Source organism: Schistocerca nitens, chromosome 3 (assembly GCF_023898315.1).
Source record: "Schistocerca nitens isolate TAMUIC-IGC-003100 chromosome 3, iqSchNite1.1, whole genome shotgun sequence".
NCBI classification, from domain to species: Eukaryota; Metazoa; Arthropoda; class Insecta; order Orthoptera; family Acrididae; genus Schistocerca; species Schistocerca nitens.
This window is the reverse complement of record NC_064616.1, coordinates 922304237-922321716: the sequence shown is the minus strand read 5'-3', so window position 1 is coordinate 922321716 and position 17480 is coordinate 922304237. Positions and strand designations below refer to the sequence as shown.

The following is a 17480-nucleotide window of genomic DNA, read 5'->3' as shown; positions in this document are numbered from 1 at the left end:
GCCACCTCAGCCTAGTGGTAGCAGGGCAATACCATCGGCACCATTGCCACCACTTCCAGGTTAGGTCGAGATTTTTAGTAAGTATCAGTCTAAATATACTTTTGTGTGTGTGAGTTTGATTTGACATGATACTTTTAGACTGTTGTGTTGCTTGTGTTTCAGAAATGCTCAGTGAACTTGTATTGCTGCCTTTGTGTGATGTGTCTGGAAGACAGCTTACATCACTGTGACCATTGACACATGTGTCACCTCAGCCTAGAGGTAGCAGGCCAGTGTCATCGATGTCTGCATCACCTTGTCTGGGGCCGTCAGGCTACCACTCCCAGCCTAGAGGTAGCAGGCCAGTGTCATCGATGTCTGCATCACCTTGTCTGGGGCCGTCAGGCTACCACTCCCAGCCTAGAGGTAGCAGGCCAGTGTCATCGATGTCTGCATCACCTTGTCTGGGGCCGTCAGGCTACCACTCCCAGCCTAGAGGTAGCAGGCCAGTGTCATCGATGTCTGCATCACCTTGTCTGGGGCCGTCAGGCTACCACTCCCAGCCTAGAGGTAGCAGGCCAGTGTCATCGATGTCTGCATCACTTTGTCTGGGGCCGTCAGGCTACCACTCCCAGCCTAGAGGTACCAGCCCAGTGTCATCGATGTCTGCATCACCTTGTCTGGGGCCGTCAGGCTACCACTCCCAGCCTAGAGGTAGCAGGCCAGTGTCATCGATGTCTGCATCACCTTGTCTGGGGCCGTCAGGCTACCACTCCCAGCCTAGAGGTACCAGGCCAGTGTCATCGATGTCTGCATCACCTTGTCTGGGGCCGTCAGGCTACCACTCCCAGCCTAGAGGTAGCAGGCCAGTGTCATCGATGTCTGCATCACCTTGTCTGGGGCCGTCAGGCTACCACTCCCAGCCTAGAGGTAGCAGGCCAGTGTCATCGATGTCTGCATCACCTTGTCTGGGGCCGTCAGGCTACCACTCCCAGCCTAGAGGTAGCAGGCCAGTGTCATCGATGTCTGCATCACCTTGTCTGGGGCCATCAGGCTACCACTCCCAGCCTAGAGGTAGCAGGCCAGTGTCATCGATGTCTGCATCACCTTGTCTGGGGCCGTCAGGCTACCACTCCCAGCCTAGAGGTAGCAGGCCAGTGTCATCGATGTCTGCATCACCTTGTCTGGGGCCGTCAGGCTACCACTCCCAGCCTAGAGGTACCAGGCCAGTGTCATCGATGTCTGCATCACCTTGTCTGGGGCCGTCAGGCTACCACTCCCAGCCTAGAGGTAGCAGGCCAGTGTCATCGATGTCTGCATCACCTTGTCTGGGGCCGTCAGGCTACCACTCCCAGCCTAGAGGTAGCAGGCCAGTGTCATCGATGTCTGCATCACCTTGTCTGGGGCCGTCAGGCTACCACTCCCAGCCTAGAGGTACCAGGCCAGTGTCATCGATGTCAGCATCACCTTGTCTGGGGCCGTCAGGCTACCACTCCCAGCCTAGAGGTAGCAGGCCAGTGTCATCGATGTCTGCATCACCTTGTCTGTGGCCGTCAGGCTACCACTCCCAGCCTAGAGGTAGCAGGCCAGTGTCATCGATGTCTGTATCACCTTGTCTGGGGCCGTCAGGCTACCACCCCCAGCCTAGAGGTAGCAGGCCAGTGTCATCGATGTCTGCATCACCTTGTCTGGGGCCGTCAGGCTACCACTCCCAGCCGAGAGGTAGCAGGCCAGTGTCATCGATGTCTGCATCACCTTGTCTGGGGCCGTCAGGCTACCACTCCCAGCCTAGAGGTAGCAGGCCAGTGTCATCGATGTCTGCATCACCTTGTCTGGGGCCGTCAGGCTACCACTCCCAGCCTAGAGGTACCAGGCCAGTGTCATCGATGTCTGCATCACCTTGTCTGGGGCCGTCAGGCTACCACTCCCAGCCTAGAGGTAGCAGGCCAGTGTCATCGATGTCTGCATCACCTTGTCTGGGGCCGTCAGGCTACCACTCCCAGCCTAGAGGTAGCAGGCCAGTGTCATCGATGTCTGCATCACCTTGTCTGGGGCCGTCAGGCTACCACTCCCAGCCTAGAGGTAGCAGGCCAGTGTCATCGATGTCTGCATCACCTTGTCTGGGGCCGTCAGGCTACCACTCCCAGCCTAGAGGTAGCAGGCCAGTGTCATCGATGTCTGTATGACCTTGTCTGAGGCCGTCAGGCTACCACCCCCAGCCTAGAGGTAGCAGGCCAGTGTCATCGATGTCTGCATCACCTTGTCTGGGGCCGTCAGGCTACCACCCCCAGCCTAGCGGTAGCAGGACAGTACTGTCAGTGTCATTGCTGTCACCCCATCCTTGGTCTAGTAGTAGCAGCCCCACAACCCATCTTGTTCACCAATACCAGGTATCACACAGCCACATTAAACTACTCTGGGGTTGCTGGTGCTTTCAGGGCAAAGATCTTACAGTCCCACATTGATAATGTCAATGCTGGATTTCTAGATCCAGCTATCTTCCTTTGTGCCTGTCACGCAGTGTTGGGAAAGCAGCTCCATGAAATCATCAACACCCAGTGGTATCCTTTGATCAGGTGCAAATCATTTCTCTATTGCGAGAGTGTCGCATCTCCCCCCCCCCCCACCCCCCACCCCCCATAAAGAAGGTAGCAATGATGCTGCAGAGACAAGCACCTTCAAACTTTGGGAGAAGGATGGCGTAATATTACAGGGCATGTCAGGAGCAGAGTGATATTAAACTTTTACTGAGAGCGTTACACTGAAGCATTTTTCTGATATAAAGGAAAGAATTTGCGGTAAGGCACTTAGTCTCATACTCCACCTTGATGTGTACTTGCACATTTTTGATACACTTAATGGAGGGGGGCGGGGTTCAGATTCATTCTTCTCGAAGGTGATATTGCCGCAAAAAAGGCGTGTGTTAATGTCCAGAATTGAGATGAGAGGGATGAATACTGCTTCGCATGGTCATTTTCAGCTGCAATAGAAATTACCCACAACATGCCATTCATACTGATTCATACAAGGCATCTAAAGTCTGTGGGCATTATAACTTCGAAGGCATCTCATTCTCCATCACAGTCCCAGACTTGCCAAAATTCGAGAAGCAGAGCCCTAATTGCTTGGCTCACGATTATGGTCTGGATGCAGATGAGAAAAAAAGCAAGCCAGGAAACGTGAAGGATAAGGTAGCCAGTTGGACTCCTCACTTTTCCAAAGTAGCTGGTCAGCGTCCTAAACATGCAGATTTATTGCAATTCTCCAAGGGTGGGAAGCTACACTACGTCTGGATCAAAAAAATGTCCTCCCTACTTTCCACCCAAATGTCGAAACATTATGGACTGGACTGTTTGGGGGTAGAGACCAAACAGCGAGGTCATCGGTCTCATCGGATTAGGGAAGGAAGTCGGCCGTGCCCTTTCAAAGGAACCATCCCGGCATTTGTCTGGAACGATTTAGGGAAATCACGGAAAACCTAAATCAGGATGGCCGGACGCGGTCGAAACATTATGATACAAAGCATTTTTGCCACAGACGCCTCAACTCTTTTACTAGAAGTGAGTATATAGAAATATATCTGATTGACTGCTCAGGCCAGGAACTGTTACATGTGGTGATAACCCACTGACGATAAAAAGTTCTTAAAGTTTAAGATTGCCCATCATCAGGAACGGAGTCCCTTTCTCGTATATGCTGACTTTGATTACCAGTTCCTGTGATGCGTTATGAAGGTGATCGCAATGCCTCCCACAACACTTTCACAGAGTATCACATACCGTATACAGCAGCATGTCAGGTTATATGCTCATATGATTCCAGTCAGAACAAATACCGGCCGCTGTGGCCGAGCGGTTCTAGAAGCTTCAGTCTGGAACCGCGCTGCTGCTACGGTCGTAGGTTCGAATCCTGCCTCGGGCATGGATGTGTGTGTTGTCCTTAGGTTAGTTAGGTTTAAGTAGTTCTAAGTCTAGGGGACTGATGACCTCAGATGTTAAGTCCCATAGTGCTTAGAGCCATTTGAACCATTAGAACAAATTTGACTCATATGCCAGGGATAATCCTGTGAGGTGGTTCCTCTCTGAGCTCAAAAAACGTGTGTGGGCTGTTTGATGATCAGTATAGCAAAAACATCACAAATGGCGACTTGCAGGAGAATGGTGGCTTATACGAGCAGGCAGTTAAATGTTATGTTAGTGACCTGCCTTTGAACAGAGAAGTGGAAACTGCATGTAGAGACCAGTGTCATCTAACAGGAAGTTCTGCAATGCAGGTCGCAATGCATGCAACTTGAAGCACAAACTGCCACAACACTTACCTGTCTTCTTCCATGATTTGAATGGGTATGATGCTCACTTTCCTGGTGAGCACTTGGGTGCTTTCGGGTTGGAGGACGATAAGGTCAGTATCATATCTGACAATATAGAGAAATACATTTCATTTTCCAAGTGAATGAGACCAAGAATATCATATTGTTTTCTGGATTTGCTGAGATTTATTCAGGCACCTATTCAGAAACTTGCTGTGACGATGTATCGAGAGGATATGCATATCACTCAAGCTGTATTTCCCAATGATCAAAAATTTCTGCTTACGACAATGATACAAATACCTGTATTCGATACAAAGTTTAGGGGCATAGTGAATGTTTGGCGACAATTCAACCATTCTGATTTAGGGGGGTATGCTAAATTGTCTTTGTGAACTTACTTCCAGATGTTTTTGAGAAATTCGAGAGTGTATACCTGGGCACATACACTCTGTATCTTGCCTTTATTGCACTGCACCATGACATGCAATGTCAAAAAAACCATGAATCAACCTCAGACTGTTGACTGATGTTGACATGTTGCTTTTTTTCGAACGCAGGGTTTGCAGGAGACTTTGCCAGTGCATCCACAGGTATACAAAGACGAATAACCCATGACTGAGTGAGGAGGAGTACAGATTGTCTGACGATTTGAATTAAATACTATAGTTGGATGTACAGATCTCTGCTGATAAGGCATGCAACAAACTCTGCTGTTTGGAGTGTTTCCAGTGCCTGTCCAAAGATGAAATCGCCGGATTGAAGGATAAGATCCTCGATGTGGCTGCTGATGCTGGTAGGGGCTATGTCCTGGAGGTAGACCCTGAATATTCCACCAGTTTGCATGATGAGCAGAATGGTTTACCACTGTGTCTTTAGCGCCTAGTCCTGTGAAATGATTACGTTCCCAAGCTGATGATTACGCTGGGAAATATACAGAGACATGTTCTACACTATAGAAGCCTACAGCATTGTCTCAGGTTGGTGATGCGACTTCACAGCATCTCCTTCAAGCGGAGTTTTTTATTGAAGGAGTACTTTGATTTAAACACTAAACAGAGGGCTCTGGCAGCATGTAACTTTGAAAAACATTTTTGTAAATTAAAAATTCAGTTTTCTACAAAATCATGGAGAATGTTAGAAACTGTCACGATATTCATTCAGTTTACCACTGGTATGGGTATTGTGGTGCAAGAGATTACGTCGGCGGGCGAAATTTTAAGCGGGCCACACTCTTCAATAAAGGTATAGTCACTGTAGAGGCGGCTAAGGTTTCACTGGAGTTCACGAAGCCTGTTTCTATCGGTATGTGTGTTCTGGACCTCTCCAAACTTCATATGTATCGATTCAACTACAAGTTTACAAAACCAAACTTCGCTGATATACAGTTACTATGTATGGGTACAGGCAGTTTCATCTGCTGGGTGAAAGGCTGCGATCCATATGAATTAATTATGTGCAATCCAAAGGAATTCGACATGTCTGGATATGTGGCCAATAATCCTTACGGAGTAAAACCTCAGAACTAAAAGGTTTTCAGTCTGATGAAAGACAAGGTGAATGGCTCGCAGATTGTGGAGTTTACAGCGTTCAGATCGAAGATATATACATACCATGTAGATGCAGGTGCCACCCAGTGATGAGCTAAGGGTGTACGTCGTGCAACCTCACAGGCATTCATCATAAAAGATTATATGGAGTGTCTATTTGCTGATGATGAACCTCCTCAGACTGCGCAGCACGTAGTCTTTCGCTTGAGATACCATGAGATGCATACTGCACTGCAAATGAAAGTCTCCTTGTTGCGTCATGATGACAAATACTTCATATGTGCAGATGTGGCCAGGATCCTCCAATTCTCTCACACTATTCGCATGAATTTATGCATGTATATTTTGTATGTTGCATGTATTGTTCTTCATCTGCTGCTGCTAGCCCCGACATACTGTAAATTTTGTAAATCCATAAAATCGTATTAATACAATGCATCTCTGCTGCTATAAAGATTGTATAGTTGATCAGTTGCCGCTACATAAGTAAAATCATTCTGCATTTATATAATCTCTCCTTTTTTTGACAAAAATGTGTTGTTTCTGACAATAAACCATCACTTAATTTGCTATATCTGCGTTATTGTGCCTTTCACCATTAAAGTTATTGTAGTTGTAAGCAAAAAATAAGAACAATTTAAGAGAACATTTTTATTTACACAATTAATCAACTTTACAAAAGTAACCAAATAACTGTATTTATATGCTTTGAATTCCACTTGAATTGTATTGAGGCCTATAGGTGCAATTATATACAAGGGGAATTCCTTCACTAAATCAGCCTCCACTGATTTTACAGTTACAGGCTCAGTACTTAAACACTTTGGTGTGGGGAAAATATAGGCGCTGATGCACTGCTCTACTTGATTTCTATTTACACTGTAAATGTGCAAATACTCAACAAAATCATAGTATGCCCCTCTCACATATGGACGCCAGCGGCTCAGTCCGTCTTCAGCAATCAATGAAGCATTGTACCGATCACTTAAATTTATCACACCAGATTCTTTAACGAATATGCTTGCACCTTCAGATTTTAACTCAAGAACTGGCTCCTCATACATATCAATAATTGATGTCTCACCCTTTCACATACTAATTTACTAGGAGTATTTGATGGATCGTATTCAGCTGTCATCTTTATCTGTATGAGCTCCATTATACTACACAGATAGTCCCACCCATGCCATTAATACTACACTGCAGTGCCAAGACGTTGGACGTGTGCTATTTCAGTCACAACATCAATGTCACTGTGAGGTGCTAGGCCGAGATTTACATGTTTAGAGCCACTGGCAGTTAAATTGTACATATTGGTAAACAGCGGTATTCTGTGAAACTAAAGTTCAGGATGCTACTGTGGCTGCACTATCACATAGTCGAACAACACCAGGTCCGACAGGTCAGGAAGACATCCCGTGGGATATCGATGCTGTATTGCTGCCGAAGTGGTTGTGTACCCTCATCCAGCATCAGATCACAGTCTGTAACAATAATAGCAAGGAAAAGTATAGTGAAGCATACAAACATAATAATAATAATAATAATAATTAGAGATGGATTGACGTTATTTATGTTGATAGCCTTCTTCTTCTTTTTCTTCTTCTTCTTCTTCTTCCCAACAGATCGCTGCTGCTCCTGCTGCTGCTGGCTGTGCTCCATGGTGGACAGCTAATGATGACACACACACAATCACATTAATATAAAAAGAAAATGCTCAAGGGGTGGTCATGCCATTGGCTACAGGGTGGCGGTGCTTGGGGTGGGGGTACTTCACGCAAATTGTAGAGGTGCGGAGAGGCAGTTGGGCCCTCCCCTTCCTTCCCTCCCCTTCTTTGTCTTGGTACATAATTCCTGGTATAATCTTGGAGATAAGAAAGTGTTGATGCTGCTATCAGTGAAATATAATATGCACATTTGTCTCACCTGTAATATGAGATAAGAAAGCTCTGATGCTGATGTCAGCGTTTCTTAGGACAGAATATGCACTGCCCTACTACTAATAAAAGATATGCTTCTAAATCGTTCATGATCCTTAAAACGTGATTAACCCTGGTTACTTAGTAAACACTGCGTAACTGTATTTTAACACATCAACCAATCCTTGCTTTTGTTCGTCCACTAAATCAGATAATTCTTGAATTTTTCACTCATTTTACATTGAATTGTATTTACGTCTTTATTTTCTTCAGTTGCACTGGTCTGCCTATCGGTATAGTTACCCACATTGACTTCAGCTTTAACTTCATTTTCTCATCATGGTACATCAATATAATTTTAATCTTGCTTAGGTTGTCAACATCTTCTTTCAGGGCGCACACCTTAAAATACAGTATCATCTCTCCTCTTCTATCTTGAATAACTACTCCACTGTTCACAAAATCCAACCTGCATTTCCTGTATATTCTGTAGCCGGCCGCGGTGGTCTCGCGGTTCTAGGCGCGCAGTCCGGAACCGTGCGACTGCTACGGTCGCAGGTTCGAATCCTGCCTCGGGCATGGATGTGTGTAATGTCCTTAGGTTAGTTAGGTTTAAGTAGTTCTAAGTTCTAGGGGACTGATGACCACAGCAGTTGAGTCCCATAGTGCTCAGAGCCATTTGAACCATTTTTTTATATTCTGTAGGCCAGTCAGTGCCAATTAATAAATCAGCATATAAAGATGAAATTACTACGCCATCTTCTAATTTTCTGTCATAAATGGAAAACTTCAAAAATATTTGGTAATGTATGGATTTACTTTTATTTCCAGCCACACTGATTATTCTCAGACTGTTTACTGGAAATACCAGAAAGCTCACAATATTGCATTATTACTGATATGATTTCTGCAAAACTGTGATCAGTTGACTGCCACTGTTCAAAAGGCATAAAAATTTAATGCACATATTTGAACTTGTGTAACTGGCATTAACACATCATCTGTAATTACTTTGCACACCCTCAATAAATCTTCTCTTACGTCATGGTCATTGTCGTGTGATATAGCATAAACAACACGTTCTGACCCATTCTGTGGCAGTGTTGTTGTGAATCTACCCTTATTCGAAACTATACTCAGTTTTATGGATAATGATGTGCTTGCATCCGTTCATCATGATTTGATCTTTCAGGTGACTTGTCGCATATTCGTTCGTCATGGCCGATGAAGTTCTCAATACTGTCGGTGTTGTTCATTGACATACTGATTATCTACCTGCCTGTGATGTTCATCTTTCAGTCGGTTTCAATTGCGCTGCTCAGTAACTTGCATTTGGACCGAGGCGCTGCACAAATTAAGATGTGAAACAGGAAGAGCCATGAAGCTACAGCAGAGCAGCATGACCAAAGAAGAGTCCGAAAGTTGCAAAGACACAGTTATGTTAAACAACTGTTTAAGGGAGAGCTATGAAAAACAAAAATGGGACGATGGAAGCAATTCATGGAGGCTGACTTAGAAACCGATCCCTGGGGTATGCCGCACAAAATAGTGTGCGAGAAAATACTATCACCAACAGTCTTATCCACGGTTAAAAGGAATTATGGGACGGTAACAAAGTTACGAACCGTCAACTGCCCCGCTAATGGAAACACTGTTTCCTGACGACGGAGAAGAAGGCGAGACAGAATATCAGCGTAGATTACGAAAAATGTTAGGTAATGACTGTAGAAACAATAAACTTGTGTACCGATGCTCACAAGAATAAATTAGCCAACTAATTTTAACATTGGAAAAGAAAAAATCTCCAGGACCGGATGGGACCCCTACCAAAGTAATACAAGCCCTATGCGATCAATTAGATAGTTACTTCTGTGCACTGCACAACGAGTGTCCCTTGCAAGGAATGTTCCCTGAACCGTGGAAGAATAATGGAATGGTAATAATTAGTAAAGGGCAAGACAAGGCTCAGGAGATACTCAAATCCTACGGACCAATTTTTTTCTTTTGAACGTTCTCGGCAAGACATTTGAAAAACTGTTAAACAAGAGATTGAAAGATCATAGACTGCAACAAGGAATGAACCCTCACCAGTACGGGCTTAGAACCGACAAGACAACTGAAGATGCAATTAAAAAGGAGATTTCGCTAGCAACAGATACTCATTCTATGTACGCTCTAGCGATAATGATTGATATTGCTGGCGTTTTCTTTAACCTGTGGTGGCCGTCTTTCTTTGGTCCAGGCCGGCCGAAGTGGCCGTGCGGTTAAAGGCGCTGCAGTCTGGAACCGCAAGACCGCTACGGTCGCAGGTTCGAATCCTGCCTCGGGCATGGATGTTTGTGATGTCCTTAGGTTAGTTAGGTTTAACTAGTTCTAAGTTCTAGGGGACTAATGACCTCAGCAGTTGAGTCCCATAGTGCTCAGAGCCATTTTCTTTGGTCCAGTTAGGGACTTGAAGTGTCCAGAATCGCTGTACAGGTGCCTGAGAGATTATTGTCATAGGCGATATGCTTCTTTAATACGCTCAGGCAAGAACATAACGAAGAAAATAACAAAAGGCTGTCTGTGTGTGGTCCAGAGTTTTGGGACGTAGCACTGGAGCCCATACTACAGAAGTTGCATGACAGCGGTAACATAAGCGGACTGCTAGCTTTTGCAGATGATGTGCTGTTTGTTGTAAGCGTTGACTCCAGAAGAATTATAGAAGACAACTGTAATGCGGAGCTTCACGAACTTGAAGGCTGGCGTCGAAGTGTTAAATTGTAACAACGTACCTCCTGTTGAAAGGGAACCTAGCAAGAAACTATAAAATAAAATTAAATGTTGTAACGATTAGGAGAAGAGCCGTAATGGGATATCTAGGTGTATTTCTGGACGAACCTCGTAACTTCGCACATCATGTAGAGGAAGCCTTTTACTGGTTAAAGAAAGGCGGTCAGTGGGGCTGAGACCAATATGAAAAAGTTAATAAAAGACCGCATATTACAAATGTGGCAAAATGAATGGGACATTTCGTTACGAATTTCTCGCTGACGTTAGAGGGAGCTTAAAAATGAGATTTATTAACCCGTCGAGTGGACTGACACATTACCCGACTGGCCATGGCCCGTATGCTACATAACAATAAAAAATCAAAAGAAGGGTGAATGGTAGCTGCTTCTGCAGCAGTCTGGGCACACCAGAACACACATTATGGAACTGTGTGCACTACGAAGATGCGGAGGGTAATGGCCGTTAGGCATGAAAGATATTGGATCCCAAAGCTGCACTAACGGGCGAATCGATCTCGCGCATTAACGAGGGAACCGATCAGGCGCATTTTGTACGATATTGCGGCAGCAGTATCCAAGAAGGTCCAGAAGACTTCACGAGGCATTCAGCCACATGTCAGCATCATGCCATCACGGCTGGACAATATACTCTGCAGATGGAGAGAAGGCAGCTGAGGTCGGTGACCACCTAATAAAATAGTTTTTCAAGAATTTAAATTGCGTTGGTGCAAGTGATCATAGAAGTGTAAACAGCTATCTACAGGTTAAATGCACCAAAATAAATGAACAAACACAGAACAGATTCTGTGGTGCTTATTGTAGTGTTAGTAGTTGGTTAACCGGTTAAGGATTTTATTGTGGTTTGTTACTAGTAGAAGTAAATGTAGTATTAAAAAAATTATCAGAAGTAAATAGTTAATTTTTAAATTTATTATTATCTAAAAAAATGTGATTTGTATGGTCGATTTTAGCTTTTCAGATAATAGACTGTAATTGTGAAGAATAAATAAATAAATAATAAATAAGACGTTGCTCATTACTGTTATTTTAGTGTTGTCACTTCTGCGCACCGGAATGCTTATTGCGTCGATTATTTTAGTTTCATTCCTGCATTTGATGTTCATGATTAATGACCTCCATGCGACCGAGCATTAACAACTTGCTGCGTCACAGCAAGTTGCTCGTGTACAGCGAATGACAGCCCTTTTACTAACAATTGCATTAAATCTTTATCCTTTACCGGGTCAACCAGATATGTATTTTTATCCGAGTGATACTGAAAATAGCTACTCATTGTGCTTGTATGTCGATCATTTGTCGGTGGCGACATTAAGTCAGTTCTAATTTTCTGCTGGAAGCTTCGAGATCAAAATATACACAAAACTGTCTTCTCAAGTTCTTGGAATGTTTTACATGTTTAGATGCTTTGCCTCCCCATATATATATGCTCCATCTTTCAAATAGTTTACACATATTTTGACTTTTTGCTCTTCGGGATAAACATTATGACATTTTCTTATAAAAGCAACCGGTTGTGTTCCATTTCCAGCGTGAAATTCTTGACATTTTTACAAATTTGAGTAACCGTTAACTACTGTTGTAATACCGATACTAGAAAATTACTTCTTTGTTCCAAACACCTGTTAATATTTTGTTTTAATATTTCACGATAAAGTCCTTCCACATTATTACCACAATGCCGGTGGTATCATTAATGCCCTTACACTTCATTTCAAGCGCCTTGTATTGTGTCTGAACACCCATAAACAATGTATAAATTTCATTGTGTCTTGCGACACAGTCCCGTTTAATTTTAGCAGTTCCGATGTTTTATTGAGTAACGAGATTGGCTGTTTCGTCAGCTGCCTGCTAGAAATATCTATATGTTCGTCTAATTTCGTTTTTACAGTCACGATTGCAGTTTCAATCTTTTCGCATCGCGGGTCCAATGCAGATTGCAGTTTATCGTATCTGTGTGTTAATAAGTGAGTTAAGTCTCGCCACGTACCTGTTATTTCCGTACTGATCCTAGCGTTATCCCTTGAATAGAATTCGTCTTAGCATCCATATCTTAAATACTGGAGTAAATGTTCTACATTCTCTGGACGATCTTTAACAATAAGCCAAAATACAATGTTCACTTGCTATATTTGAACATTTGTAGGCTGTATAGTTGAAAATGGTACATTTTAATCAAAATCTACTTCGCCACTACTTCGAGTATCTCCAGTTTTTATGTAATTCTCTCCTACCGAACCATTCAATAATACACCTCCTGCAAGTTACTCTCCACCGGCAAAATTAGCTGTGCTAGATATGTTTATAGTTTGAGTTCTGCCGTTTCACAGTTAAAAGCACCAACAATAACTACAGCATTTCACTGTCTATATAATTCACAGGAATTCTACCCAATGCATCTCTTGTTGAATTTTCGAGATGCAGCAAAGCATTTGTTTGCAAACTCACCTTGATTTTACTTTTGCTGCTGGGGTGCATCGGACCGATCCGAAAACTTCTTTTCTGTCTTGACTGTCGTAGTATATAAACACCTTTAATTTAGTCGATATATTCCAGGTCAGAAAGGAATCTTGTCGTCAGGTTAACGGATGGGTAACAATCACAGTCTGCTATGTTTATCAGTGATAGCGACAAACGTGTTAAGTCACAAACGTGCTGCATGTCCGAAGGGGCTTTGCATCGTAATTCGGAACAACACAGCTACTGCAATATCGTATTTATTCGCTGACATCGGAAAGCGACTTTCGAGTAAAATGTTTCCCCTGTACGGGAATATGGATAATGGATGTACGAGTACAGGTCGTAGACAAATGGTTGGCAATATATGGAAGTTTGGGTGTGGCCCTGAGTCGTACTTGGATAGCCAAATAGCTGACGATAAGCAGGAAATTCAGGTTCGAGTTTCGGTCCAGCAAAATGTTTCATTGTCGTCATTCCATTATACGTCTCATAGTTACCCACATTCGCAACTGCGAATACATTCAATGTGATACCTATTGTGCTTGAATTGGGGCGCGCAGTGGCCTGAATGGCCAACTTAAGTGCTAATTAACTTGGAAACATAGAATCGTATCGAATTTGTTTCCTAAGAATTATTTCTCAGCGCAATCTACCCTGCAGTATCCTTACAAGCCTTTCGGACTGTTTCTGACCACCCTGTATACAACTGAGGGTAATTTTCTTGAGCGAAAGAAAAAGTGTTGAATACTGATACAGCAGATAAGTCACTGAAAAGTATAAACGCTTAGCAGCGCTGTGCTACTTCGATGTTCTCTTTCTCACGGCAGTCTTCTGTACGAATGTCGAAGCTCTGAGCGCGGCTGTTAAGAAAGAAGCGCCGAGAGTCGCAGACAGTGAGGTCATGTGAATTCGGCATCCTCTTGTGGTGTGTATATGTGGCAATCCCCATCAGAGACAGAAAGAGACGGAAAAGAGCGCTGTTGGGAGAGTTACAGGTAAATGTCTCTCGCGTAGCTGTGTGCGGCGTGTAGAGTGCTCAGTGTGGTCGACGCCAACGCTCTCACTATCAAACAATTACCTTCTACACGACCTGTTAGCATGTTAAAAGGAAGGGAGTCACCAAAGTTCGGCCATACACCCGTGAACTATATTGTGAAGATAAGATTTTAATGTCCCATTGACGGCAAGGTCATTCGAGACGGAGCATAAGCTCGGTGTGGGATAGGCCATGTCTCGCCTCATTTTGAATGGAGCAGTCTCGGAATTGATCTTAAGCGATTTTTGGAATAAATGACAAACCCAAAAATAGATGACCAAATGGAGATTTAACTACTGCCCAGTTAAGTGGAGTCCGGCGCCTTACCAATGCGCAATTTTTTCCATGTGTATTTGAAAATTAAGTACCTTTGAAACTAGACTTACATTTCCATGAAAATAAAATTCTGCTTACACTAATACTCTTCTCTTGTAAGAGAAACTAAAATTTTATCAAACTTAACAAAAAATTATTCCTTCTCAAAACTGAAAATATTTCTTTCTTCATGGCAACTATCTTCCTTGAAAAAAGAAAAAATAACATCGACCAGTCGCATGTCTGGCTACAGTTTTTAGGGCTTCACATCGATGCGAAAAATAGCACATAAGGTTCCCGGGTTCGATTCCCGGCGGGGTCAGGGATTTTCTCTGCCTCGTGATGGCTGGGTGTCGTGTGCTGTCCTTAGGTTAGTTAGGTTTAAGTAGTTCTAAGTTCTAGGGGACTTATGACCACAGCAGTTGAGTCCCATGGTGCTCAGAGCCATTTTGAATAGCACATAAAAAGGACTCTTGTAATTATTTAAGAGTGAAACAAAATGATACGGTCCAAACCCATGGCGGAAAATAGCGTTTCTCCACAAAATGGCCACTCAAGACGAATTTGAGCTCGTGGTCAGAGCCCAAATCTACCTTATCGCCGCCAATGGTACTTCACATTGGTGTGGGATGCGGCACTTAAAAATAAAAAAGAGACACCTAAACTAAAATGAGGTACTAAAATGGGGCTGATCAGTCGACAATAAAGGCAACGTGATGAAGGGATGGGGTGGACGAGGAAAGAGAGGGGCAAAAGAAGAATAAAGTTGGTGGTGGGGCTACCCGTGGCAGGAGTAAGCTAGCAGTGAGGATGTTTTTCAACAGACGCCTATAGGGTGCCTGCAGTCGATGGGCAGGTCGCCAGTGTTATGTTTTGAGGTGCACCCGTAATTGCTCAACTTTGAATTTTCGTAGTTCCTAAAGAACATTGGACGAATTATCTCACCAAATACACATAATTCTTACCAGGTGGAAAGTTACTCCAGTCCTCTCCGAAAGGAAAAGACAAATCAAAAAAATTGATGGAGTTGCCAGTACAGCCGGCCGGTGTGGCCGAGCGGTTCTAGGCGCTTCAGTCTGGAACCGCGCGACCGCTACGGTCGCAGGTTCGAATCCTGCCTCGGGCATGGATGTGTGTGATGTTCTTAGGTTAGTTAGGTTTAAGTAGTTCTGAGTTCTAGGGGACTGATGACCTCAGAAGTTAAGTCCCATAGTGCTCAGAGCCATTTGAATCATTTGCCTGTACAATAACAGCCACCTTGTCCCTGGTGCAACTCAGAAACGCTGCGTAGTCCCTGGAAACGAAGGTACGTACCATCTTAACTATACCTGACATCGTTCGCAGCCGCGCGGAGTGGCCGCGCGGTTTCAGGCCACATTCACGGATTGCGGGGCCCCTCCCGCCAGAGGTTCGATTCCTTCCTCGGGCATGGGTGTGTGTGTGTGTGTTGTTCTTTGCATAAGTTAGTTTAAGTAGTATGTAAGTCTAGGGACCAATGACCTCAGCGGTTTGGTCCCTTAGGAATTCACACACATTTGAACATCGTTCGCAGTTCGCGGTCGGCGTAAGGTGAATACGGGTAATTTCCGTTACCACTCCGTACTTGACCGCAAGGAGTTAGAAATAAACCTGCGAGAAGCGTTGCCCCAAATCCGTGGCCAGGTGTAGTCTGTGTTGCGTAAATCGGCGGGATGTCGTAGACGTCAATATACACTCCTGGAAATGGAAAAAAGAACACATTGACACCGGTGTGTCAGACCCACCATACTTGCTCCGGACACTGCGAGAGGGCTGTACAAGCAATGATCACACGCACGGCACAGCGGACACACCAGGAACCGCGGTGTTGGCCGTCGAATGGCGCTAGCTGCGCAGCATTTGTGCACCGCCGCAGTCAGTGTCAGCCAGTTTGCCGTGGCATACGGAGCTCCATCGCAGTCTTTAACACTGGTAGCATGCCGCGACAGCGTGGACGTGAACCGTATGTGCAGTTGACGGACTTTGAGCGAGGGCGTATAGTGGGCATGCGGGAGGCCGGGTGGACGTACCGCCGAATTGCTCAACACGTGGGGCGTGAGGTCTCCACAGTACATCGATGTTGTCGCCAGTGGTCGGCGGAAGGTGCACGTGCCCGTCGACCTGGGACCGGACCGCAACGACGCACGGATGCACGCCAAGACCGTAGGATCCTACGCAGTGCCGTAGGGGACCGCACCGCCACTTCCCAGCAAATTAGGGACACTGTTGCTCCTGGGGTATCGGCGAGGACCATTCGCAACCGTCTCCATGAAGCTGGGCTACGGTCCCGCACACCGTTAGGCCGTCTTCCGCTCACGCCCCAACATCGTGCAGCCCGCTTCCAGTGGTGTCGCGACAGGCGTGAATGGAGGGACGAAAGGAGACGTGTCGTCTTCAGCGATGAGAGTCGCTTCCGCCTTGGTGCCAATGATGGTCGTATGCGTGTTTGGCGCCGTGCAGGTGAGCGCCACAATCAGAACTGCATACGACCGAGGCACACAGGGCCAACACCCGGCATCATGGTGTGGGGAGCGATCTCCTACACTGGCCGTACACCACTGGTGATCGTCGAGGGGACACTGAATAGTGCACGTCTCACGCGGTCTGCACGTCCAGCACGAACGCTGGTCCAACTGAGGCGCCAGGTGGAAATGGCATGTCAAGCCGTTCCACAGGACTACATCCAGCATCTCTACGATCGTCTCCATGGGAGAATAGCAGCCTGCATTGCTGCGAAAGGTGGATATACACTGTACTAGTGCCGACATTGTGCATGTTCTGTTGCCTGTGTCTATGTGCCTGTGGTTCTGTCAGTGTGATCATGTGATGTATCTGACCCCAGGAATGTGTCAATAAAGTTTCCCCTTCCTGGGACAATGAATTCACGGTGTTCTTATTTCAATTTCCAGGAGTGTATATATCATGTCTTTCATGCGGAGACCAGTGTCGACTGAAAGCGTCGGTTTGTTCCCCAGTAACGAGCAAAATTATTTTTTAAGTGGAATTTTACGTACCTATTTGATAGAGCGGTGCCTAATTAGTCTAGTGGGATATTCGTTTTAGCGACGCGTTAGTTGGGACACTAAAATATGGAGAACACCCAGT

General features: G+C 45.0%; 1 protein-coding gene across 1 annotated transcript; it reads left to right on the top strand.

The window, feature by feature from the left end:
* The first annotated feature begins 281 nt into the window (after positions 1-281).
* Positions 282-2165, top strand: LOC126249487 (spidroin-2-like). Its single transcript, XM_049951140.1, has one exon. The coding sequence runs from the start codon at positions 282-284 to the stop codon at positions 2163-2165; it is 1884 nt and encodes a 627-aa protein (XP_049807097.1).
* Positions 2166-17480: the final 15315 nt, after the last annotated feature.